This window comes from Microcaecilia unicolor, chromosome 1 (genome assembly GCF_901765095.1).
Source record: "Microcaecilia unicolor chromosome 1, aMicUni1.1, whole genome shotgun sequence".
Taxonomy (NCBI): domain Eukaryota; kingdom Metazoa; phylum Chordata; class Amphibia; order Gymnophiona; family Siphonopidae; genus Microcaecilia; species Microcaecilia unicolor.
In genome coordinates, this window is record NC_044031.1 from 49,718,277 (window position 1) to 49,742,347 (window position 24,071).

A 24,071-nucleotide genomic window follows, 5' to 3' on the forward strand; every position below is an offset into this window, starting at 1 on the left:
CATGCAATAATATCCCTGGGTTGCCCGCCTCTTTGTGGCCCCAGGCTCCGATGTGCTCTGTCCAGGACCGGTAGTTCTCTCTCTTGTTGGTCTCCACCTCCCTGCCGCTCTTTGAGTATATGTGCACTAAGTTCCTGCACCACTTTCAAGGCATCTCTAAATTGTTCTTCCTCTGGTATGCCTTTAAATCTGAGATTGCATCTCCTTGAGCGGTTTTCCAAATCTTCTACTGTTTGTTCAAGATCCGATCTGGACTGCTGTTCTTTCTTCAATGCTACCTGTAGCGTCTGCACTTCGTCTCCCAGCGTATCCACGCGTTCCTCCGTCTCAGCTACCCGCAATCCAATGTCCTTCAACTCCTCTCGGAGCTCTGCCACAGAGGCCTGTATTCCCTTCTGGGTGGTAATCATTTCTGCCTTCAATTTTTTGAACCAGCGCGACACTTCATTTCTATCCAGATCTGTGCCACTCACTGCTGGTTCCTCAGGGTCCGGATCTGTTTCGGAGTCTCCGGCCGCCATCTTGCCGCCTCGTGTGCCCGATTGCGATCCCGCGATCTTGCTTGCCTCTCCTTTTTTGCTCGCGAACTTGAACTTTGCGAGACTTTTTCGGGCTGCCATTAGTTTAGCTATCCTTCCGATAGTAAGCTGTGAGTACTGCGCTCAATTTGGAGGGGTTTTATCTTATTTTAGTTCCGTCAGGAGCGGAGCTCTCTCTTCAGGCGTCCATCAACCAGCGCTGACGTCACTTCCTCGGTAAGATTGCTCTTACCGTGTGGCTGTGCAAGGGGGAACACTTACTGCCACCCATTGAGATGGCGGTAATGGCTCCCAAGCTAACTCAGCGGTAATTGGGTAGCGCACAATTACCACTGGGTTAGCGCCACACTAACAAAATATGGGCTGATTTTTTCTAGCACAGGAAATGGTGCGAACCAGGGCTGGAACTACCACTGGTGCATGCGTTGGGCTGGCAGTAGATCCAGATTAGCATGTGGTAAGGCTACGTTGGGCTTACCACCGCTTTGTAGAAGGACCCCCTCCAAACTGGTACTACTGGGCTGCTTGCCTTAGAGTAGTTCATTGCTGGATTAATCCTTTTACTCAGTCCCATTGGGTGCGCCTAGAAGAATCTCTAGTACAGCCCTATACATTATTAACATTTTTTTTCTGATAAAGGTGTCTTCCATATTCAGTTAAATTGTGTGAGCACTCTGCAGTGCTAGGGCAAAAACAAGGGGGTAGCTGTTCCTTTAAAAGTCAGCGTCCTTCCTCTGTCATCCCTTCTAGATGAGCAAGTCGCCCTCTGGGGGCCAAAATGCCGGTGCAGTCTTTAGTTCAGAGAAAGAACTACTTCCCCCAGAAGCCACTAGTTCAGGGAAGGAACTACCCTCCCCAGAAGCCACTGCGGTTCCAGCAGGACTCTCAGGAATGGGAGAGAGGAATGAATGATTGGGAAATGAGTTCTGATTCAGGGAATGAGCAGCAGCTGGGGGAGCTCAGGGTGGAGGAGGACATGGAATGCAATAAAGAGGAAGTAGGAGAAGAAGAAGGGGTGGAGTATATGGAGGTGTCTGGTTTTGCTCAAACTCAAGGAGGAAAGGTAAAATCTTTGGTGGTTTCTGTGTTACCTAGATTGTGGATGATGGGGGAAGCCAAAGTGAGCCAGTGGGGAAGAAACTGGTGGAAGCAATTAACTCTGAAACTGTCTGCTTATAGAAGATAGTGCTGGTGCTGTTTGGAAATAGAACTGAACTGTGTTGAGCAAGTGAATGTAAATGTTAAGCTGAATCCTCCAGGTGAAGGAGGTGATCAAATGAAGACTAATGCTGTGATGAAAGAGCTTGATCAATAAAGCCTAGTGTTTTTCTAAGAAACTTGAGTGTGCTGGAGTCCATGGAATCGTATGATGAGCAGGCATGAAGAGTGCTGACTAACAGAGGGAGATACAGATTGGGAAGAGCCAGTTGAAGCTAAGCAGGAACAGCCTTGGATGGAGGAGAGAGAGGCAAGTGTTGCTCCCCCCCCAGGCCACCCCTAGCCCTTCCCTGCAGAGCTGGCTACATCCGGAGAAAGAGCCTGTTGTTAAAAAATTACCAGCACACCCCTGAGCTAACTTCCCTATGTCTAGACTCATCCATAATAGGCAATTACCAACAATGGATGATTTGCAAAATTCAGCTGGCTTACAGCTTTCTTTTTATCAATAGTTTTCAAATTTCTCATTATCTCAATAACTTTGTACCTACTGACCAACTCATTTGCCCATTTGATTTTTAAAAGTATCTTTCATATTGTTCCTCAATGTTATGTTGTTTAAACTACCGTATTTTTCGGACTATAAGACGCACCGGACCATAAGACGCACCTAGGTTTTAGAGGAGGGAAATAGGAAAAAAATTTTTTTCCTTTTTCCCTCCTCTAAAACCTAGGTGCTCCGGTGCGTCTTGTCCGAGTTTTGGATCGCCGTCCCCTACTTACGCGATGCCATGTTCCCTGGTGGTCTAGTGACGTCGGGGCAGGAAAGAGCCCCCTCTTTCCTGCCCATCGCGCTGCTCTCCGTGCTCCTGACTGCTTCCTGACGGTCTCGGCGAGATTCAAAATGGCCGCCGAGATTCTCGGCGGCCATTTTGAATCTCGCCGAGACCGTCAGGAAGCAGTCAGGAGCACAGAGAGCAGCGCGATGGGCAGGAAAGAGGGGGCTCTTTCCTGCCCCGACATCACTAGACCACCAGGGAACATGGCATCGCGTAAGTAGGGGACGGCGATCCAAAACTCGCTACCTTCGGACTATAAGACGCACCCCCCATTTTCCTCCCAAATTTTGGGGGAAAAAAGTGCGTCTTATAGTCCGAAAAATACGGTATATGGTTAAATGGGAACAACTGTTAGGTAACGTTTGGCCTGAATATGGAATTATAATTTTAAATGCTCCCTTTCTGTATCTCCCCCCCCCCCATTTACTTTAAAAGTCCCTTTCTCTGTACAGGGCTTTGGCTGTCTGCTGCTGACCGGAACCTTCCCTCTGCCATGGCCCGACCCCCTTCTGATGTAACTTCCTGCTTCTGCAAGAGTGGGCCACGGTAGAGAGGTTCTGGACAGCAGCAGGCAGCCAGGGCCCTGTATGGAGAAAGACACTTTTAGGGTAAATTGGGGGGGGGGGGGGGGGGTGAGTAATTCCATTTTTGACGTGCGGCCAAAACACATGGTGGAAATTTTCTACCATGTGGTGCTTACCCGGCGGCAATTGGCAATGTACACGCATTGGCGATTACTACCCGGTTAACACTTGAGACCTTTCCGCTGTCAATGGGTGGCGGTATAGTCTCATGCCAAAAATGGATGCGCACTGGTCAGTAGTAGCTCAAGTTGAGTTACATTCAGGTACTCTGGATATTTCTCTGTCCCAGGAGGGCTCACAATCTAAGTTTGTACCTGAGGCAATGGAGGGTTAAGTAACATAGTAACATAGTAGATGACAGCAGAAAAAGACCTGCATGGTCCATCCAGTCTGCCCAACAAGATAAACTCATATGTGCTACTTTTTGTGTATACCTTACCTTGATTTGTACCTGTCCTTTTCAGGGCACAGTCCGTATAAGTCTGCCCAGCACTATCCCTGCCTCCCACCACCGGCTCTGGCACAGACCGTATAAGTCTGCCCAGCACCATCCCCACCTCCCAACCACCAGTCCCGCCTCCCACCACTGGCTCTGGCACAGACCGTATAAGCCTGCCCAGCACCATCCCCGCCTCCCGCCACCGGCTCTGCCACCCAATCTCGGCTAAGCTCCTCGGCTAGTGACTTGCCCAAGATCACAAGGAGCAGTGGGATTTGAACTAGCCACCTCTGGATTGCAAGACCAGTGCTCTAACCACTAGGCCACTCCTCCACTCCATAAATACCAATAACAGGTGTTAACAAGCACTAGTTGGCACTAATTTGCTGTTACACATGTAACAACTTATGCCCTCATTCTGTAAGCGGTGTGCATAACTTCTCTTGTGTACAAATTCAAGGGGGCATTAATGTGGGAGGAGCATGGGTGTGTCAGGGGCATTCTGACTATTTTTGCATGCACTTTATACAATAGTTGCATTTATGCGCCCAACTGCCATATTTAGATGTCACCATTTACGCCAGCTGTAGACATGGCATAAGTGATCGTGGCTAAAGTGGCTAAAATTGGTCGCATAACTGCAGAGTTTCATTAGCATTCTATAACTGCGAAACAGAAGGAATCCTTTATATGTCGAGAATGAGAATACCTTTGTGAAATACCTTTGGATTTAAGGTTGATAGAAATTACTACCGATAAGAGATGAATCTACATGGATAGCGGTTTTATACCAAATTGAGCAGGAGTTCCGGGATGCCGTTTGCTATTACTCTATTAGATTGTAAGCTCTTTGAGCAGGGACTGTCTCTCTTTGTTAAATTGTACAGCGCTGCGTAACCCTAGTAGCGCTCTAGAAATGTTAAGTAGTAGTAGTAGTACTCTCCTGATGAAGCTAAGTACTTTTTCCTCTTTGGTTACCATCTATGTAGGACTCATTTTTGAAAAATTTCTTCCAATAAGTGTTTGGGTTTGAAATATATTTGGGTTTTTGCTTATGAACTTTGAAAAAATATAGTTGTCACTTTTAAACCCCTCCATTTTTTTTTACTGCAGATCTTTTTTCTCCATTTGGGAGTTGTTTTGCTCTGCAGGTGTTTTCGGAGGAGGTTGGGGCCAATGATGAAAGCCATTTCAGGTTGTGTCCAAATTTATGGTACCCTGGGCTTATGAGGCTTGCTTATTTCAATCATAAGAAGTGATATTGACTGTAAGTGCACAACCAATCCTGTTTCTAGGGCAAACTATATTAGTTTTTGGATTTATAGTTTTTTGTCATTTTTAAGTAGTATACTATCCAGCTTATAATTGAAAGTCAAAAACGCCTATATTGCGACCTAAATCGGGAGATAGGCGTTTATCTCCCAAAAACGAATAACGCGGTATAATCGAAAGCCGAACTTGGACGTTTTCAACTGCACTCCATCGCGGAAGCGTACAAAGTTGACTGGGGCGTGTCGGAGGCGTGGTGAAGGCGGGACTGGGGAATGGTTATCACCCGAACAGAGATGGGCGCCTTTCGCTGATAATGGAAAAAAAGTATGCGTTTGTAGCTAGAATTTAGGGCACTTTTCCTGGACCCTGTTTTTTTTCCACAAATAAGGCTCCAAAAAGTGCCCTAAATGACCAGATTATCACCAGAGGCAATCGGGGATGACCTCCCCTGACTCCCCCAGTGGTCACTAACCCCCTCCCACCACAAAAAATGATGTTTCACAACTTTTTATTTTCACCCTCAAATGTCATACCCACCTCCCTGGCAGCAGTATGCAGGTCCCTGGAGCAGTTGTTAGGGGGTGCAGTGGACTTCAGGCAGGTGGACCCAGGCCCATCCCCCCCCTACCTGTTACAATTGTGCTGCTTAATGCTTAGTTGTCCAACCCCCCCAAACCCACTGTACCCACATGTAGGTGCCCCCCTTCACCCCTTAGGGCTATAGTAATGGTGTAGACTTGTGGGCAGGGGGATTTGGGGGGCTCAACACACAAGGGAAGGGTGCTATGCACCTGGGAGCTCTTTTACCTTTTTTTTTGTTTTTGTAAAAGTGCCCCCTAGGGTGCCCGGTTGGTGTCCTGGCATGTGGGGGGGACCAGTGCACTACGAATCCTGGCCCCTCCCACGAACAAATGCCTTGGATTTATTCGTTTTTGAGCTGGGCGCTTTCATTTTCCATTATCACTGAAAAACAAAAACGCCCAGCTCACAAATTGTCGAATAAAACATGGACGTCTATTTTTTTCGAAAATACGGTTCGGTCCGCCCCTTCACGGACTCGTTCTCGGAGATAAACGCCCATGGAGATAGACGTTTTCGTTCAATTATGCCCCTCCACGCCATGCTTTGTATTGTTATTTGAATATTTTTATTGCTGTAATTGCCTATTGCTCATGCTTGATCTATTCTTACTGTACACCACCTTGAGTGACTTCCTTCAAAAAGGCGGTAAATAAATCCTAATAAATAAATCAATAAACAAGCTCTGCCATTATAGAATACTAGCTTAGATCCCAATTTTTTTGTGCCATTTATCGGTGCCCTAGGCGTTGTCTAGTTTGCCTATGCCTTAATCTGGCCCTGGACAAAAGGACCTAAATATGTGAAAAGAGGAGAGAGAGTAGTATTGGATAGAGATGTTCAAATATTTGAAACTTATAAATCAGGTACAATAAGCAAGCTTTATTTTTATGTGAAAGGATTGCTTCAGAGCAACAAATGTGATACTTCTGTAAGGTAGAGGATGGACACCATGTGGAGATAATGCAGACAAAATTAATAACAGAATTCAAGAAAGCAGACACCCAGCATAGTGGGACCTCATGGTTCGGAGGTGAAGGGGTTGCCAGGGAGGGATCGGTTGTGATCTTGCGAGTAAGGTGGAGTGGTCTATGTTTTTTTTTCTGATGTCATATTCTGTGTGACAGAGTGGTCAAAATATGATCCATAGGTTATAATATTGCAAATAACTCATTCTTTAATCCTTTCTGTACAGCCAAAGGTATATAAAAAAAGCTTGGCCTAATTTTCATGCAGGCCATGGGATGTCCAGGATAGCACCAGCAGGTAGCAGCTTCCCAGAAAGCAACCAGTTCAGGCAGGTAGAGGATAGAAATGATCCAGTCAGGCCCTGGGGAACTAGGTGCTGGCTGCTTAGGCAACAGTTTTAAAAATGTTGGTAGCTGCCTAGATTATTACAAGAGGGCCCTTTTACTAAGGCCTGCCAAAAAATGGCCTGTGATAGTGTAGGCGCATGTTTTGGATGCGCGCAGGTCCATTTTTCAGTGCGCCTGCAAAAAAGACCTTTTTTTTAGCCAAAAATGAACATGCAGCAAACTAAAAATTGGCGCGCATCCATTTTGGATCTGAAACCTTACCGCCACCCATTGACTTAGCGGTAAGGTCTCACGTGTTGACTGGGTGGTAATCGTCAGCGCGCATACACTACCAAGTACCACCCGGTTAGCGCTGCGCACCAGAAAATTAAAAAAATATTTTCCAGTGAGCGTATCAGATGCACGTAAAAATCAGAATTACCACCCGGTGAACATGGTAGTTCTAATTTGACATGCATTGTACGTAAAAGGGCCCCAAAGTTTGTTGCTAAGACATCGGGGGGGGGGGGGGGGGGGGGGAGGGAATGGTATACTGGGATTGGATTATATGTGGGATTTTATTGCTCATCTACTCAGGATAGTAGGATAAGCAATAAAGAAGACAGCAAACTGACTTGAATGAGTAATATCCTACAAGTGGTGAAGTTTCTACATTTGGTAGATAGCATACATCCTTGCGCTGTGGTGTTACTGTGTTAGGTTGCAAGAGTTATGTTCTCTTCATCAGATTGGTGGAGACGCTAAGGAGCCTTCACAGCTTGCAGTATTTGAGTAGGGGGCCATTTACTCCATAATCTGGGGCCTAGTTGCTAATTCCTGGTCACGACAGGAAGAAGGAAGCAAAGGAGATGATTAAAAAGGAAATAGAAAAAAAAAAGTCCACAGGCAATTGTATGCTTTATTTTGCCCAGATAAGTCCGTAGTTGTTCTTCTTTTTGTCAACATGACCTATTAAGGTGTACATGCCAAATCTGAGTCTCTTTCTTCCTCTTCTTCTGCTGAATCTTTTTTTACGACTTTTCACTGTTTTCTGTCAAAACAAAATAAAAACCCCATACAAATTAATTCTATTGGAGACGTTTGCTATATGTATGATTTTTATTTCCTAGACTTCTTGCTAATTAATTACTGATGGCTGCTTTACTTTATCTAGAGGATAGAGAAAAAAAGGATTATTTACTCTTTACCATTCAATTGTGGGAACTCAATGATTTGCGTTTAAAGCAAAGGATATATACGAGTTGCAAATACCATAACTTTTCATTACGGGGTAGATTCAAGAAAGAGGGCCAAAATTAGGTGCCAAACCTATGGGTGCTAGGCGTCAGTTCTATAACGGCAATTGTGTACGAAATGGCCATTGTAAAATAGAGCGTAAGTTGGCGTGTGTGTGCCTCACTTAAGGCGCAAGCATTTACGCCATGTCAAAGACTGGAGTAAATGCTGGTGCCTAAAGTTGGCAGTTGCGCATGTAGTCAAATCCCTCTGACATTTTGTGTTCTTAGGTATTTCACTTAGCCAGCTGTGTCCTCAGGTGTGAGCTTGGTTTTCAGTTTAATGTGAATCAGAAAGTTCCTGCAGGGCCTGAATGTAAGTGACAATTGAGATCCTCAATGGAGTTTTAAAAAACCCAAACATAGAAAAAAGGTTTCCTCCCCCTATCCTGGGAATGTTGAGCCTTTCTAGAGTGAGAGTACCTTCCTATATAACCCTCTTCTAGTGCCTACATTATCTACTAGGCTTGGCTTCTGTATTCTGCCTTCTCTCTTAGTTGGGGGCCTCTTACTTTCATGTCACCTTGAAAAGTGATTTTCTGTGACAGACTCTTGTGGCAGGCACTGTAGCAGTTTGTGGTGCCTTCTGGTCAGCCTCCTTTGGCTCCTTCAGTCCATTGGCCGTAGGGTATATTGGGAGGTCAAGTTGACATTTCTAGGGCTGCCTGAGCAGCATATCCAGTGTAAAAATAGCGCTGGAACGGGTCTGGGCTTTACCACCCCTATGATCAGAGATAATTAGATTGTAAGCTCTGTCGAGCAGGGTCTGTCTCTTCATGTTCAAGTGTACAGCGCTGCATACGTCTAGTAGCACTATAGAAATGATAAGTAGTAGTAGTCTTTGGGTTCCGGAATCTTGCTACTCTTTGGGATTCCGGAATCTTGCTGCTGTTTGTCCTTATCCCTTATTTGTCCTGTTTGTCTGTCCTAATTAGATTGTAAGCTCTGTCAAGCAGGGACTGTCTCTTCATGTTCAAGTGTACAGCGCTGCGTACGTCTAGTAGCGCTATAGAAATGATAAGTAGTAAGGGATAGTATTCTGTAACTTACACACGTGCAACTGCAATACACGCCCCTGACTCGCTCACGTGTACGCCCCCTTTGTAGTTTTGTACTGTAGCATTTAGGCACTGACTACTGGATTCTATATACCACACCTAGAGATTCATGCTGAAATTCACGTGAATTCTATAATTATGCGTGTAACTTAATTGGCTTAATAAACTAATCAGCTTTTTAAAGAGCACTTAACAAGCAATAATGAGCACTAATTGGCACTAATTAGAATTTGGGCGCACAACTTGCTAAACATATTCTATAATGCAGTGTGCCTAAATTCTACCACACAGAAGCAAAAAGGGGAGTAGTGATGGGTATTTTGTAGGCATTCCTACATTTACGCACGTAGTTATAGAATATGGCCTAGTGCCTAAATCTATGTGCAGGGATTTACATCAACTTTTTATTGGCGTAAATGGATGCGCGTATTTTTAGGTGCTGCGACATCAATTGAGCATATTCTATATACCGCGTGTAAATTTTATAGAATTATTAATAGATGCAAATGTGTTGCGTGTGGATTTTTTTAGGTGCTATATCTAGATCTATATATAATATGGCCCTAAGGGGTAAATTCTATTAAATAGCGCCTAAAAAATGGTGCTATTCTATAAATCTCTCCTAAAGTTAGATGCAGTTTATAGAATAAGCTTAGTGCCCGTCCTCACAACTAAAATTTAGGCATGGCCGTTTACACCAAATAAAACCTGGTGTAAATGCCCACACCTGACTTAGGCGCAGATTTAGAGTATTCTATAACACTGCACATAAATTTTAGCAATGCCCATGACCTACCCATGCTCCTCCTATGGCCATGCACCCTTTTAAGATCCATTTGGTATAATTTACATGCACCACTTTACAAGTTCTGTGCATAAATTCTAATTAGTTCCAATTAGTGCCGATAATTGCATGTTAGTGGCCGATTGGCTTGTTAATCAATTAAGTTAGCATGCAATTGGGCCACACAGCAAAAATTCACATATAACTTTAGTCGCCAGGTATTGAATCTGGGGGTAAGTTCATAGAATAGCACCTAACTACAAATTAGTGCCAATTAATGCCACTTAAGGGCCATTCAGGGGCATAGCCAGACTTCGGCAGGAGGGGGGACCAGAGCCCGAGGTGAGGGGGTACATTTTAGCCCCCACTGCCGCCACCACCAACTTTGACCCCCCTGGCGCCAACCCTTTCGACCCCCCCCTTCCTGCCACCACCAACCCTCCCCCGCTGCCACCGTCACCGTTGGGTACCTTTGCTGGCGGGAGACCCCAACCCCCGCCAGCTGAAGTATTCTTCTCCGGCGCAGCCGTGTTGCTGGCTGATCTGCAAGGCTTCGTTCTGTTTCTGTGAGTCTGACTCACAGAAACAGAACGAAGCCTTGCAGATCATCAACGCGGTCACGCTGGAGAAGAGGACCTCAGCTGGCCGGGGTTGGGGTCCCCCTCCAGCAAAGGTATCTGACGGCGGGGGAGGGTTGTCGGCGGGAAGGGGGGTCGAGAAGATTGTCGGCAGGGGGGGGCAGGGCCAAATCTACAGTGGCCCATGCCCCCGTGGCCCCACGTAGCTAGGCCCCTGGGGCCATTATTGGCACTTAGGCCAATTGGCATCTAATTTAAGAATTAATGGTTGTTCCTAAATATAACAAATTGGGAAAATTTAACTTTCTGGGTCAGAGAGTCAGATGGTAATTTTTCCTGCTTGTTTTAAATCACTGTTGTTTGAGCGCCAGATTATTAATCGCCAAATTGATTATTGTGTGCTAAATGCTGTGCAGCCCATTGTATACCTATGGGATGCATGGCACTTATTGCACACTAATAAGATAGCGCATGGTGCAGGGGCGTAGCCAGACCTCGAGGTGGGGGGGGGGCAGATCCCAAAGTGAGGGGCCACATTTTGGTCCACTGCCTCGCTGCTGCCCCCCTCCGCCGCCCTGCCGCTCCCCCACCCACTGCCACCGCTTTACATACCTTGGCTGGCGGTGGTCCCCAACCCCCCATCAGCTGAAGCCTTCGTACAGTGCTGGTCTCTGGCACCGCCGCATTGCCTGCCTTGCTCTCTCCTCCTCTCACATCTGGCACACTCGTTTTAATGAAATTGAGCATGTGTGCATGCTCAGTTTCACGAAAACGAGCGCTCCGGACCGTGACTGGAAAAGAGAGCAGGGCAGGCAATGCGTCGGCGTCGGAGACCAGCGCTGAACGCGCTAAATCTGGTAGCGCACCTTTAGTAAAAGGATTCCTAAGTTAGGTGCACAACTGGCACTATTTTATATCTTGGGTACCCAAATTTGCATGATAGTCAGAAATTTGGGTGTGCAACTTTATAGAATTCAGAGGTATCTGCATAATGGCCTGTCACTCCTAATTTAGAAACCAGGCTCTTTACTGTTAGAAGAGGTCATCCATTTCTTTTCAGATAGAAGTGGAAAGACAAGCTTTAAGGCCCTTAGAGTTCTAGATTTTCTCTGGGTTTATTTATTTATTTATCGCATTTGTATCCCACATTTATCCCACCTCTTTGCAGGCTCAGTGTGGCTTACAATACATTATGAGTGATGGAAATACAATTTGTTACAGTACACTTATGGGTTACATTGTGAAGAGTTGTGGGAAGACAGAGTAAAGTCAGGATATCATTTGGGAATAGAACAATGGAATAAAACAATGGGGAGTTGAGGGGCGATAAAGTCTCAGCTGTCACCAATGCACTAGTCCACTCATCCAATATTTGTAATACAATGCACACCCATGAGTAGCAAGGGAACCCTCAGATGATTTTGCCACTTCTCATGCAGTCAAGCATACTGCTCTGAAATGGTATAGCGTTTCTTTCATCGGGTATCCCTGCAGTGAGTTCGGAAGACTTTTTTTTCCTTTTTTCTTTTTCTTTTTCTATATTACTGCTTCCCGACACCACTGTGCTATAATTTTTCAATCTTTTTAAACCAAATGTGCAAAGTTTCAGGGGAAGGCAGTGAGGAATAAAGAGGAATAAAGTGGAGGAATTCCCACGAGACTGGATAAGTACTCAGCTTTTCAACTTGCACATTTGTTTTAAAAGACTGAAAGTTTAAAGTATTTAGTCCATTACTTTGCACACTTGGTTTAAAAAATTTCAGAGCAGTATGCTTGACTGCATGAGAAGTGGCAAAATCATCTGAGGGTTCCCTTGCTATTCATGGGTGTGCATTGTATTACAAATATTGGATGAGTGGACTAGTGCATTGGTGATAGCTGAGACTTTAATAATCGGTGGCTAAGGTCCTGGTTTATTTTGTTTAGCTAGTGGAATAGCAACATTCCATGTAGAATCTCAAGTAGTAGCAACAGAATCTCAATAGTAGCAACATTCCATAGAATCTCAAATAGGGAAAAGGAAATGGGACTTGATATACCGCCTTTCTGTGGTATTTTGCAACTACATTCAAAGCGGTTTACATATATTCAGGTACTTATTTAGTACCAGGGGCAATGGAGGGTCAAGTGATTTGCCCAGAGTCACAAGGAGCTGCAGTGGGAATCGAACTCAGTTCCCCAGGATCCAAGTCCACTGCACTAACCAGTAGGCTGCTCCTCCAAGTACTTTTGTAAAAGTTTTATATGCCTCCAAGCCTGTGCAAAGGTCCGATGGTGAAATGTTTTAACATCAGTGGCGTAGCGGGGGGGGGCTGCCACCCGGGGCGGGGCGGTTCGCCGTTGCACCCCCCACCGGGTACAGCACGATGACATCCCCCGACCCTTGCGGAAATAGGAAGTTGCGTCAGCGGAGGGTGGGACAGACAGAGGGAGGGAAGACCCGACGGTCCACTGTTCTTTTACGTGCAGGGCAGCGCCTCGCCTCCCGATATTCTTTTTAAAGGTAGGGTGCGGGAGCTGGTCGGGGGGGGGGGGGGGGGAGGTGGGGGTGTCGATTCACCGAGGGGGGGAGCTGGCAGGGAGCACTCCCCCTGAGCTGACACCCGGGGCGGACCGCCCCTCCCCCCCTTGCTACGCCACTGTTTAACATAGATGTGTATTTCCTGTGTAAGATGGGGAATGCACATGTAGATTTTTGTTCCCCCTACGCCATGCCTAAACCATACCCAATCTATGATCTCCATGTGTAAATAGTGGCTTTCTGAAATCGCCATATACAAGTGGAGATCTACACTTGTAATTGCTGCTTTCTGTACATGGTCAAACTTTTAAAATAGAGGCTTAATTGAGGAAACCCTCTTTGGAACTCAGAACTGGGTTTCCAGCTACTTCTCCATATAACTTTCACTCCCCAGCTAATGAAAGTTACCACCTGGCTCATGTCTCCTACCTAGCAGGAAGCAAAATGTCCCACACAGGTGTCTCTGATGGGGGAGCACCTACCTATTGTACTCTCTCAAACCGCTCCCCTTTGTCACACCCCAACACAAATGGTAATTTCTAGTGCCCTCTGAAGTATTAGGAAGGTGAATCAGGAGATTCCCTTACTGAAAGAAAATGGTCTCTTGAGGAAATCCTACCTGCTGATCCACTGGCTCACAGGTGATGATAGTAGCTCCAGTTTCCTGCTTGAATTCCTTCTCATAGAGTACATATGCTGAACAGTCTTTCACAAGCTGAAATTAATGAAAGGGTAAATCCATTGAACCAGTATCTAAAAACTGTACCACTGATACATTGGCAAGCCATTTGCAAAGCCATTACTGTTATACAATGTGTGTTTTACCTCATTAACCGTTCTTTAAAACTTGCCCTCCAGCGATGGGATGCCTTGAAATGTTTAGCTGGATTAGGAGGAGATGTTCCTGGGGGCATGATGAGGTCATGAGAGGAAATGCTTCTGAGATAACACTTTCAAATTAATGCAGATCAGGGCTGCCAGAGAGAGAGAGAGAGAGAGAGAGAGGGGGGGGGGGCAGAGCAGCAAAATTCTCCCCCCCCCCCGGCCCGGCCTCCAAGGGGGCCGCCCAGCACCTAGGTCTCTCTCTCTCTCCTGCTCCTGATGGGATCCGGGTGATCACGTCCCAACAGGAGCAGGAGAGAGAAAACTCTGGCGCCGGTCTCCCCTTGGAGGCTGGGGAGGAGCAGACACAGGGGCCTCTGGTTTGGCTGGCGGGGGGGGGGGGGGGATCCCCAGGCCCAGCCAACAGAAAAAGCTTTCCTCCAGCGCTGTTCTTCACTCTGCCGCATTGCCTGCCAAGCGGCTACTTTTCCTCTCAGGCTGCACATGCTCGGATTTGAAACCAAGCATGCGGGACGTGAGAGAAAAAGCAGCCGCAGGGGCGGGGCAGGGCAGGCAAAGCAGTGGAGTGAAGAACAGCGCTGGAGGAAGACTTCTTCTGCTGGTGGGGCCTGGGAATCCTTGCCAGCCAAGGTAATTGGAGTTGCTGCGGGGGGGAGGGGGCAGTAGCAGTGATCTTGGGGGGCGGCAGCCCTGCCCCAGGCCTGGCTCAGTCTCTCGGTGGCCCTGATGTGGATACTTCTCCAGCAAAAATGTTCCCAATGCTAAAAGCAGGTGCACCTATACCTGTGTACTTTACGTCCAGCAACTTTCAAAGCATCTATAGGTGTGCACTCCCTTTGAAAATTGGTGCAAATCACTAGCAAAAAGAAAGTACTGTACAGGCTTTGCACCAACAAAGAAAGGCAAAGTTGTAACATATAGATGGGTAAGAAAGTAGGAAGAGTTAGAAAGTAAGGTGATTGATTTGAAGAAAGTTGCACATGAGGTCAGAGAGATGGTTAAATATTATCTCAGCTAGGGTAGGAGTGGATAAACATGTCCTGCTGCATTATGTGCAGCCCGAGTCACTCCTTGTGTGTGTGAGTGAGACTAACAAGTTAGTTACTTCTTCCATTAAATGTAGAAAAGTAAAGGAACCAAAGCAGCAATGAGAAGCTTGAGAGGGAACATGAGGATGAAGAAAAGGTGCCTCAGCAGATAGTTAATTGAAGAAACTGAAAAGCAGGGAATGATGAGGGGAGAGAAGAAAATGAAAAGAGATGGGGGAGAAATTTTGATAAAGGTCTTGCCAGGAGATGATGAGAGAAAGGGGAAAGGTAACCAAAGTTATTGAGGGATGGGGAGAGAACAAAGAATACCCTATAATCTATCGACTATTTCCACTGAGTGAAAATGTGACTGTATTATAAATCTGCTGGAAATTAGAAACAGCTGTGTTCAAATTAATGGTCCCGCCTCTCCAGAATTATTTGTGTGTGTTTAAATATGAGTGCATTTATACCTGCATTAATTTTATTATTTTTTTTTTTTGCAGCAAGTATACAGTAGTTTAAGGCAGTGGTGTAGGGGTGGTCTGCCCCGGGTGCACGCGCTCGGGGGGTGCCGGCACCGCTGGTTCCCTGCTCCCTCTGCCCCGGAACAGGTTACTTCCTGTTCCGGGGCAGAGAGAGCAGGGAACCAGCGTGGCCGACGCAGCTCCGAGTGATGTGCACTCGGGGCAGACCGGCCCTCCCACAGGTAAGAATGCGGTCCGCGGGGGGTTCGCTCCGGAGGGGGGTGCACCGCAGAGGGGGGGGGGGGTCGCACCATGCTGCACCCGGGGGGGGGGGGGTGCGCAGCGGCGACCCGCCCGGGGTGTCATTAGCTCTCGCTACGGCACTGGTTTAAGGTGGCAAAAGGGGTGTCTTTTGCAGTTTTATGAGAACAGAGAATTACTATTGGCACTACAGAACTCACTGGAAACAGAAGCAAATGGTGCCCAGGTAGCCCCACATTGCAGTGTGGTAGCCTGAAGGAGGCCAAGGCCAAGAGGTGGAAAGTTAGCAGTAGACAGATGAAAGGTTTGCATTTGTGGGAGGGTGTGAGGACAAAGATGGAAAGATGGCAGTGATCAGGGTTGCCGATTACCCAGTCCCAAACCCGCCCAAAAGTTCACACCCCCGCCCCTGCCATCATCAACCCCGCCCCCGCCATCATCAGCTCCACCCCTGCTGTCACCAGCCCCGCCCCTGACATCACCAAGCCCACCCCCAACATCACTAGCCCCACCCCTGACGTTACTAACCAATCCCCCAACGTCACTAACCACCCCCTCCGACGTCACCAACCACGCCCCTCGCGGCGCAAAAAACCGCAGCCGGCGGAGAAAAAAAAAACCGTCCGGCATAAAAAAAAAAATAGCCCCAAAAACCACAACCCGCAGCGGTCAGAGATTTCCCGCAGCGGGTCACGGAAAACCGCCCAATTGGGCGGGAAAACTGCCCATCCGGCATCATTGGCAGTGATTTGTGCATAGGAGTGGGGGGAGGGGGGAGAAGGGGACAAGGTGTAGAAAGAATGATTGTGGGAGGAGGAAAAAAGAATGAGCTGTGAAGTTTTCCCACAGGTGCAAAGCAAGGGGGAAATTCTGAAGCAATTTCCATGGCCATGGAATTGTTGAAACTTAGGGCTTTGCCTATGACTTCCTTTTGTTTATTTCCCTGGAAAGGATTGCCTTATATAGTATTACCATTATGTTACATCATTATGTACTAGACAAACCTATATGTTAAATATGGGTTGCTATTATTTGCAACCTGTGTAATGCTCCTTTGAAAGTAAGGGGCCCTCTTACCAAACAGTGGAAGAAGTGGCCTTAGTGCGCCCTTAGGTGGATCACTCCCACATGCTAAGGCCATTTTTCCGCTGGGTAAAATGGCCAGTTTTCAAATATTTTGTATTAATGGCCATGTGCTAATTTTCCCATTATTGCATGATCCCTTACTGCCATCTATTTTGTAGGCGGTAGGGCTCACATGCTAACCAATTAGTGCAAAACATGCCCACTCTCCGTCCCCAGACCTGCTCCAGTGCTAAAAATGAAATGTTATCTTTTAGCGCGTGGGTAGCGCAGGCACTTCCCCAAATTACTGTGGGATGCCTCAACGCTCCTTGCGGTAAGCCATTTTTTGCTGTGATAAGTACACATTAGTGCATAGCTGAGCTTTGTAAAAGGGTCCCTTTCTAGCTCATTTTCGAAAGAGATCGCCAGCCATCTTCCGACACAAATCGGGAGATGGCCAGCGATCTCCTGAGACCGGCCAAATCAGTATAATCGAAAGCTGATTTTGGCCGGCTTCAACTGCTTTCTGTCGTGGAGCCAGCAAAACTTCAAGGGGCGTATTGGTGTGGTAGTGAAGGCGGGACGGGGGCTTGCTCACGAGATGGCCGGCTTCACCCGATAATGGAACAAAAAAAGCCAGGCTTGATGAGCATTTCGCTGGCTTTACTTGGTCCCTTTTTTTTCACGACAAGCTTCAAAAAGGAGCCCTAACTGACCAAATGACCACTGGAGGGAATCAGGGATCACCTCCCCTTACTCCCCCAGTGGTCACTAACCCCCTCCCACCCAAAAAAAACAAAAAACCCCCCCCTTTTTTGCCAGCCTCTGTGCCAGCCTCAAATGTCATACCCAGCTCCCTGACAGCAATATGCAAGTCCCTGGAGCAGTTTTTAGTGGGTACAGTTCACTTAGGCAGGTAGACCCAGGCCCATCCCCCCTACCTGTTACACTTGTGGTGGTAAATGGGAGTCCTCCAACCCCCCCCCCCAAACCCACTGTACCCACATGTAGGTGCCTCCTTCACCCCTTAGGGCTATGGTAATGGTGTACAGTTGTTGGGAGTGGATTTGGGGGGGGGGATTTGGGGGGCTCAGTACCCAAGGTAAGGGAGCTATGCACCTGGGAGCTATTTTTTTTTTTTTTTAGAAGTGCCCCCTAGGGTGCCCGGTTGGTGTCCTGGCATGTGAGGGGGGCCAGTGTACTACAAATGCTGGCTCCTCCCACGACCAAATGCCTTGGATTTGGCCGGGTTTGAGATCGCCGGCATTAGTTTCCATTATTGGCGAAAACCGATGCTGGCCATCTCAAACCCGGCCATCTCTGACATGTGGCTGGGCCCAACCGTATTAGCGAAGAAAAAGATGGCCGACCATCTTTTTCAAAAATATGGTTGGCTCAGCCCATTTATGGAGCCGGCCCCGGAGATGGCCGCCCATAGAGACGGCCGGCGCCGTTTGATTATTCCCCTCTTTGTGCTGAAAGTGCCTGATTACTCTGCACCTCATGTGTGCATGGGAGATAGAAAATAGCATACTACCTACTCCTGTCAGAATTCTGAGCCCTGTTTACTAAGCCACACTGTAGGCATGCAAACTTTTTATCACATGCTAAAAATTAGTGAGTGCTAATTTTTAGCGCGCACTAAATAGTTTGTGTACCTACAGTGCGGCTTAGTAACTAGAGCCTAAAGTTTGAAAATTCTGCAAGTTTATTTGACAGAATTTAACCAATATTACAGCCCACTCTCCCTTTTTTTGCAGCCCCCTCCCACTCACAGCATCCCCCTTTTTTTAACAGCTCTTCCCCCACACATAACATCCCCCTTTGTTGCAACCCCCCCCACCCACAGCATCCCCCTTTTTTTTACAGCCCCTCCCTCCCTGCACGCACCCGTGAGGTGGAGAGGAGGAGCTGCAGCAGCAGCAGCAGCAGGAGAACCTCTTCGGGGCAGGAAAGAACCCCACTCTTTCCTGTCCCACTGCTCCCACTCACTTGCTGGTGCCGTGCTTTTTCCAAATGGCCACCGAGGCTTCAAGCAGTCATTTCTTGCGATTACTGCTTGAAGTCTCGGTGCCACTTGGAAAAAGTACGGCATCAGCAAGAGAGTGGCAGCAGCAGGGCAGGAAAAAGTGGGGGTTCTTTCCTGCTCCTGAAGAGGCCACTAGACCATCAGGGCGTTCGGTGCTCAGGTAGGCCGGGCGGCAGCTAGGCAGGCGGCAGTGAGCGAGTGTGTGGGGGGAGAGCACAGATTCTGCGCAGAAGTGTTGAATTCTATGCGACTGGGGAATTCTGTGCAAATTCTGCGCTCCGCAGTGGCGCAGAATTCCAGCAGGAGTAGCTGCTACAACTTCAGGACACCCACGGGAATGCCTCTGCTTCATGTGACTGAAAGTCTGAAAGTTTGCAGACGTTTAATTAAAGGGGGTGGGAGTGGGGGCACTTTACAAATAAGCCAATTTACCCAGGTAAATGGCTTTGAACATTGCATTCTGCAGTCTTCGTTTATGCAAATGATCACTTACCCCATCTTCTTTGAATTCGCATTCTTCTGTGTTTTGTGTTTCTGTCTTCTGACACACTGTCTGTTTAATTCTGAAGTTTAGCTCCTGATTATTTGCAGAATCATCCTGGGGAAAAATTTTGAAAAAAAAAGAATTGTTGAATGTTTAGGTGTGCCGTTGCAAATGCAACTCTGAAACCCCAAATCCAAGCAACCTTCAAGAGCAGCATCTTATCACTTGGAACTGCTACGCTGCCTTTCTCATTACATTGAGAAGGCACGTTTTGTCTCAGTTGTGCATGCCATGATAACATCAAGACTGGATTATTGTAATGCACTCTACACTGGTCTGACTACAGAGTCTGCACCAGCTCCAACTGATTCAGAAAGCTGCAGCAAGACTAATAGAAGGTTGTAAGCGATGTGACCACATCACACCATTTTTGAAAAAACTTCTCTGGCTACCAGTAGAACACAAGGCCAGATTTAAAACTCTATGTATGATCTTCAGGGCCCTTAAAGGAAACGGCCCAGGGTACTTGAAGAATAGGATCTCCCTTGTGGGCACAGATTGGGAAGTAAGAGCCTCAGTGTAAAAAAAAATACACAACTCGGGCATTCGGCACACACTCAGACGTATCAACCCCCGTCCCCTTCAATACCACACTACAAGCCGTATCTTCGATAGAATTTGATTTATTTTGGCCGCAGCCAGGAACATCAAAATTGTTACAACTTAAACAAATTACATTACATCTTCTACTAATCATTATGCCAGCATGCATTTCTACCCAGGTACACAGCTTCTACACGTAGTTGCATATTCTGGGCCACAGGCCAAGCCGTACCAAGCCCCTGTGGCCCCCTGTGCTGTTTTCCAAGCACCCGACGTCACTTGGTGTCTCCCGTTGAAGGAGGCACCTACCACATTTACAAAATGACGTTCTAGGCCTCCCGGCCGCCCAAGCCAGGAGACAAGCTGTATACACGTTGTTTCCTTATAAGAAGGCTGCTCACATGCAAGCCTACCATTTGCATCAACTTGATAATTTTCCACACAACTCTTTCTGCAGCAGTAGTTACCCCAAACTTGTAACTGTTATGTGTCAAGCTGCTGTGTACCCATTGCTGGCTGTGCATAAACATTGTAGTCTAACGCCTCGCTGCGACAAATCTTGCCTCTCAAGCGGGTGGGCGTTGCTCTTCTCCTGCTTCCAAATTCAAAAGGACTTCCTGTGCAGTTCAAATTCCTCTCTCCTCCTCCCTTGCTCCTCCCCTTCTATCCTGCCCCCTCCCTTGCTACCCCTTGTTTCCCTCCCACTACTACCTCTGCTCTCTAGCTAGGCCCTCCCTGTACCCTCCCCACCACTTCTGTCTTCGCTGGCCTTCAGCTTGGTTGTGGTCGGCCCCCCTTTAATGGGTGTGCCTGGTTCTTTCTTTTGGAGATAATGAAACTTTGCATTCTCTAAGGGCCTGATTTATTTATTTTTATTTTATTTATATTTGTACCCTGCGCTTTCCCACTCATGGCAGGCTCAATGCGGGGCAATGGAGGGTTAAGTGACTTGTCCAGAGTCACAAGGAGCTGCCTGTGCCTGAAGTGCAAATTGAACTCAGTTCCTCAGTTCCCCACGACCAAAGTCCACCACCCTAACCACTAGGCCACTCCTCCACTGTTGCTACTATTTGAGATTCTACATGGAATGTTGCTATTCCACTAGCAACATTCCACGTAGAAGTCGTCCCTTGCAGATCACCAATGTGGCCACGCAGGTTTCTGCTTCTGTGAGTCTGACGTCCTGCACCGCATTCTTACCTGCATCGGCCCCGCTGGTTCCCTGCTCTCTCTGCCCCGGAACTGGAAGTAACCTGTTCTGGGGCAGAGAGAGCAGGGGACCAGCGGGGCTGGCACCCCCCGAGCGCGTACACCCGGGGCGGACCGCCCCTCCCGCCCCCCCCTTCCTACGCCACTGCAGCTAAGGTAACCGCATAACTGGGACCACATGAAACAGTCCTAGCTTTATTTGGCAACTCTTGGCTGGTTATGGTGTACAGCGCCGCGTATGCCTTGTAGCGCTATAGAAGTGATAAGTAGTAGTAGCAGTAGTTAAGTTCTGAATTTTACTTTGTGTCCATGTGTTAGCCAGTGCCGCATTAACTGGATATTAAATACTGAATCCCAGACATGGCCCAGCATTTAATATTCGGGAATAATGCCTGCAAAACACTCACCACCACTGATTGAATGTTTAGCCCCATATTTTCAAATTCCACATATGCTATTTCCAAGAAAATACTTTGCACAGCTTATGTGGGTGGCTACTAGGGATGAGACCTTCTAGCTTGGATCTAGCTACAAAGAGCTAGAATCAAAGTTCTGGGCAGTGCTGGCTGATTGCTAGTTTACCTCGGTCCCCATGTCAGGAATTCTCTACCCTATGACCCAAGAACTAAACCTACGTTTATGAAATTTAAAATACAGCTTAAGATCTTTTTGTTTAAATGAGCTTTCACACTCTAAATCTGTGGTACCATTCCAGAGGCATCCCTGCAGATGGCACAACTACAATATAGTATTAGTTTTTATAATATTTTCTTTTTTCCTTTTATGTCCTTTCTGAAATTGGTGTGCTGGGGAACTGGGTTCGATTCTCACTGCAGCTCCTTGTGACTCTGGGCAAGTCACTTAACCTCCATTGCCCCAGGTACAAAATAAGTACCTGAATATTTGTAAACCGCTTTGAATGTAATTGCAAAATACCACAGAAAGGCAGTATATCAAGTCCCATTTCCCTTTCCCTATTTGAGATTCTACATGGAATGTTGCTACTATTTGAGATTGTACATGGAATGTTGCTATTCCACTAGCAACATTCCATGTAGAAGCCTGCCCTTGCAGATCAGCAACACAGCCGCAAAATACCACAGAAAGGCGGTATATCAAGTCCCATTTCCCTTTCCCTTCCCTTTTATATTTTATTATTGTACACCTCTCTGGCTATTAAGAGCAGTATATTAAGGGCCATGTTTACAAAGGCACGCTAGCGTGTTTAACGTGCGCTAGCTATGTAGGTGCCCACAGGAATATTAATGGGCATGCATACAGTTAGCATGTGCTAAAAACGCTAGCGTGCCTTTGTAAACAGGGCCCTACGTTTGGAATAAACCATAAACCATAACACTACCTTAACAGCAGGTTTGCTAGGTACAAGCAAGGGCAATGTCAGGCTTAGATAAGGAAGCAGAAAATCCAATCAAATGAAGCACAGGGAGGAATGCATCATCAACAGAGGAACAGCAGCAGAGATTCCAGAGAACAGGAACAAAAGAACAATCATGTGAGTAAGTAGTAAATGAACCAGAGAGGAGCATAGCAAGAGCCAGGGAAGAAATATTCCAGCCAGTCTTGTTTGGTTCATATTAACAGACAGGAGACAGTGAACTGCAAGGAGCCCCTCCCCTTGGAGATCCAACAGCCCTTCTAGTGAGCCCTGAAACCAAAAAGGTTCAAGGATAGCTGGTGCCTGAGGTGCTTCCTGGGTGTCCACCATACAACCTCAGAAAACTCCAGGATCCCAGTTGGGTTTTGGATTTATTACTTACCTTTTCCACGTTAAAGCTGAAGCTTTGGTACAGCATGTCTTTACCCAAGAGGGCTGACAAACTAAGGGGGCCCTTTTACAGAGTGGCAGTAAGCCCAATGCGGGCTTACCGCTCGCTCTTCCGGGACTACTGCCAGTCCAACCCGGCTGCTGGCATTATTCCCGCCCCGAGTGCGTGCCATTTCTGAGGGAAAAAGAACCCCCCCCCCAGAAATGGCTTGTGCAGTGGTAATTGGGCATCGCAGCGCACTGCTGGGCTACTGCTGAGTTAGCGTGGTAGTCCTTATTACCACCTCAGTGGGTGGGGGTAAGGGCGCCCCGCCTCATGGCCACTCCGCTAAAAAGGGCCCTGGCGTGTGGGGAAAAAGGCCCCCGCTGCTAACGCAGGGCCCTTTTTCCCACATCTCGGTAAAAGGACCTATAAGTTTTATATCTGAGACAAAGGAGAATGAAATGACTTACCCAGGGTCATGAGAAGCATCAGCTGAAGATGGAGGCTTTGAAACCTGGCTTCCCTGATTCTAAGTCCACTGCTGTAACCACTAAGCTGTAAAGTGACTAAAGATTAATGACACAATACAGCAAATGTACTTCAAAACCTGTCAATAGTACTTACCAATCTGCGGTTGTTGTCAACATCAAGAAGCTTAAAAATGGAGGTTTCATTTTGTTCCTGGTTGTAGAAGTCAATGGCCAATATAATGGAATCAAGATCTTGGATGTCGGAAGAAATTGGAGGAATTCTTGCAGAGGTGACTACTGAGGCTACCCAGGTCACCAGCAGAGTTGTCAACCAGCTCATCATTCTGAGGTTGCTTTAAGTCAGAGCTGTGTTAATTGCTCTGGCTCATGAGGAATGCCTGATATATACTACCTCTGTTCCCTCCTCTTTGTAACATATACTAATGGATGAGTAAGAATAGGAAACTTCCTCTTTATCATGCAAAGCTTTACAAAGAATTGCAACACGGTTAGATGACAAAAGACATGAGTGAAATTTGGCATGGCACAGTTGTAAATTTACTATTGCTTGTTAGTTTAATTTCTGATCAAAGCTTTGTTTCAATTCCCAGTAGCTTTGCAAACAATATAGATAATGGGATTTGATATATCACCTTTCTGTGGTATAATCAAAGCAGTTCACATTTATTATATGCAGGGGCGCCCCGACATAACAGCCCCGATAAAATAGCCTTGTAACAAAATAGCCCTTGACAAATCGACCCTTAACAAATAGCCCTAGACAAAATAACCCTTGACAAAATAGCCCATCACAAAAATAAAAGGTACGCTAAAAATTAAAAGTATACTAAAATCTTTATTGAAAAACCTAAGCAAAATATGTTATAAAATATGTATCAAAT

At 46.8% G+C, this 24,071-nt stretch overlaps 1 protein-coding gene across 1 annotated transcript; it reads right to left on the reverse strand.

Moving 5' to 3' along the window:
- Nucleotides 1–7,228: 7,228 nt before the first annotated feature.
- LOC115460037 (cathelicidin-6-like) lies at nt 7,229–23,585 on the reverse strand. Its single transcript, XM_030189893.1, has 4 exons — nt 23,324–23,585; nt 19,128–19,232; nt 13,561–13,656; nt 7,229–7,756 (listed from the first exon to the last, which is right to left on the reverse strand). Exons 1-4 carry the CDS (start codon nt 23,510–23,512, stop codon nt 7,625–7,627), a joined length of 522 nt encoding a protein of 173 aa, XP_030045753.1. The 5' UTR covers nt 23,513–23,585; the 3' UTR covers nt 7,229–7,624.
- Between the last annotated feature and the right edge of the window lie 486 nt (nt 23,586–24,071).

Bases quoted from the DNA above. Each gene is read 5' to 3' on its own strand.
- LOC115460037 (XM_030189893.1), bottom strand. From the start codon at position 23,512: ATGATGAGCTGGTTGACAACTCTGCTGGTGACCTGGGTAGCCTCAGTA. The intron at 19,233-23,323 runs GTAAGTACTATT...ATTTTTCCCCAG, and splicing joins TTGACAACAACCGCAGATTG to GATGATTCTGCAAATAATCA. The intron at 7,757-13,560 runs GTAGGATTTCCT...TTGTTTTGACAG, and splicing joins GTGAGCCAGTGGATCAGCAG to AAAACAGTGAAAAGTCGTAA.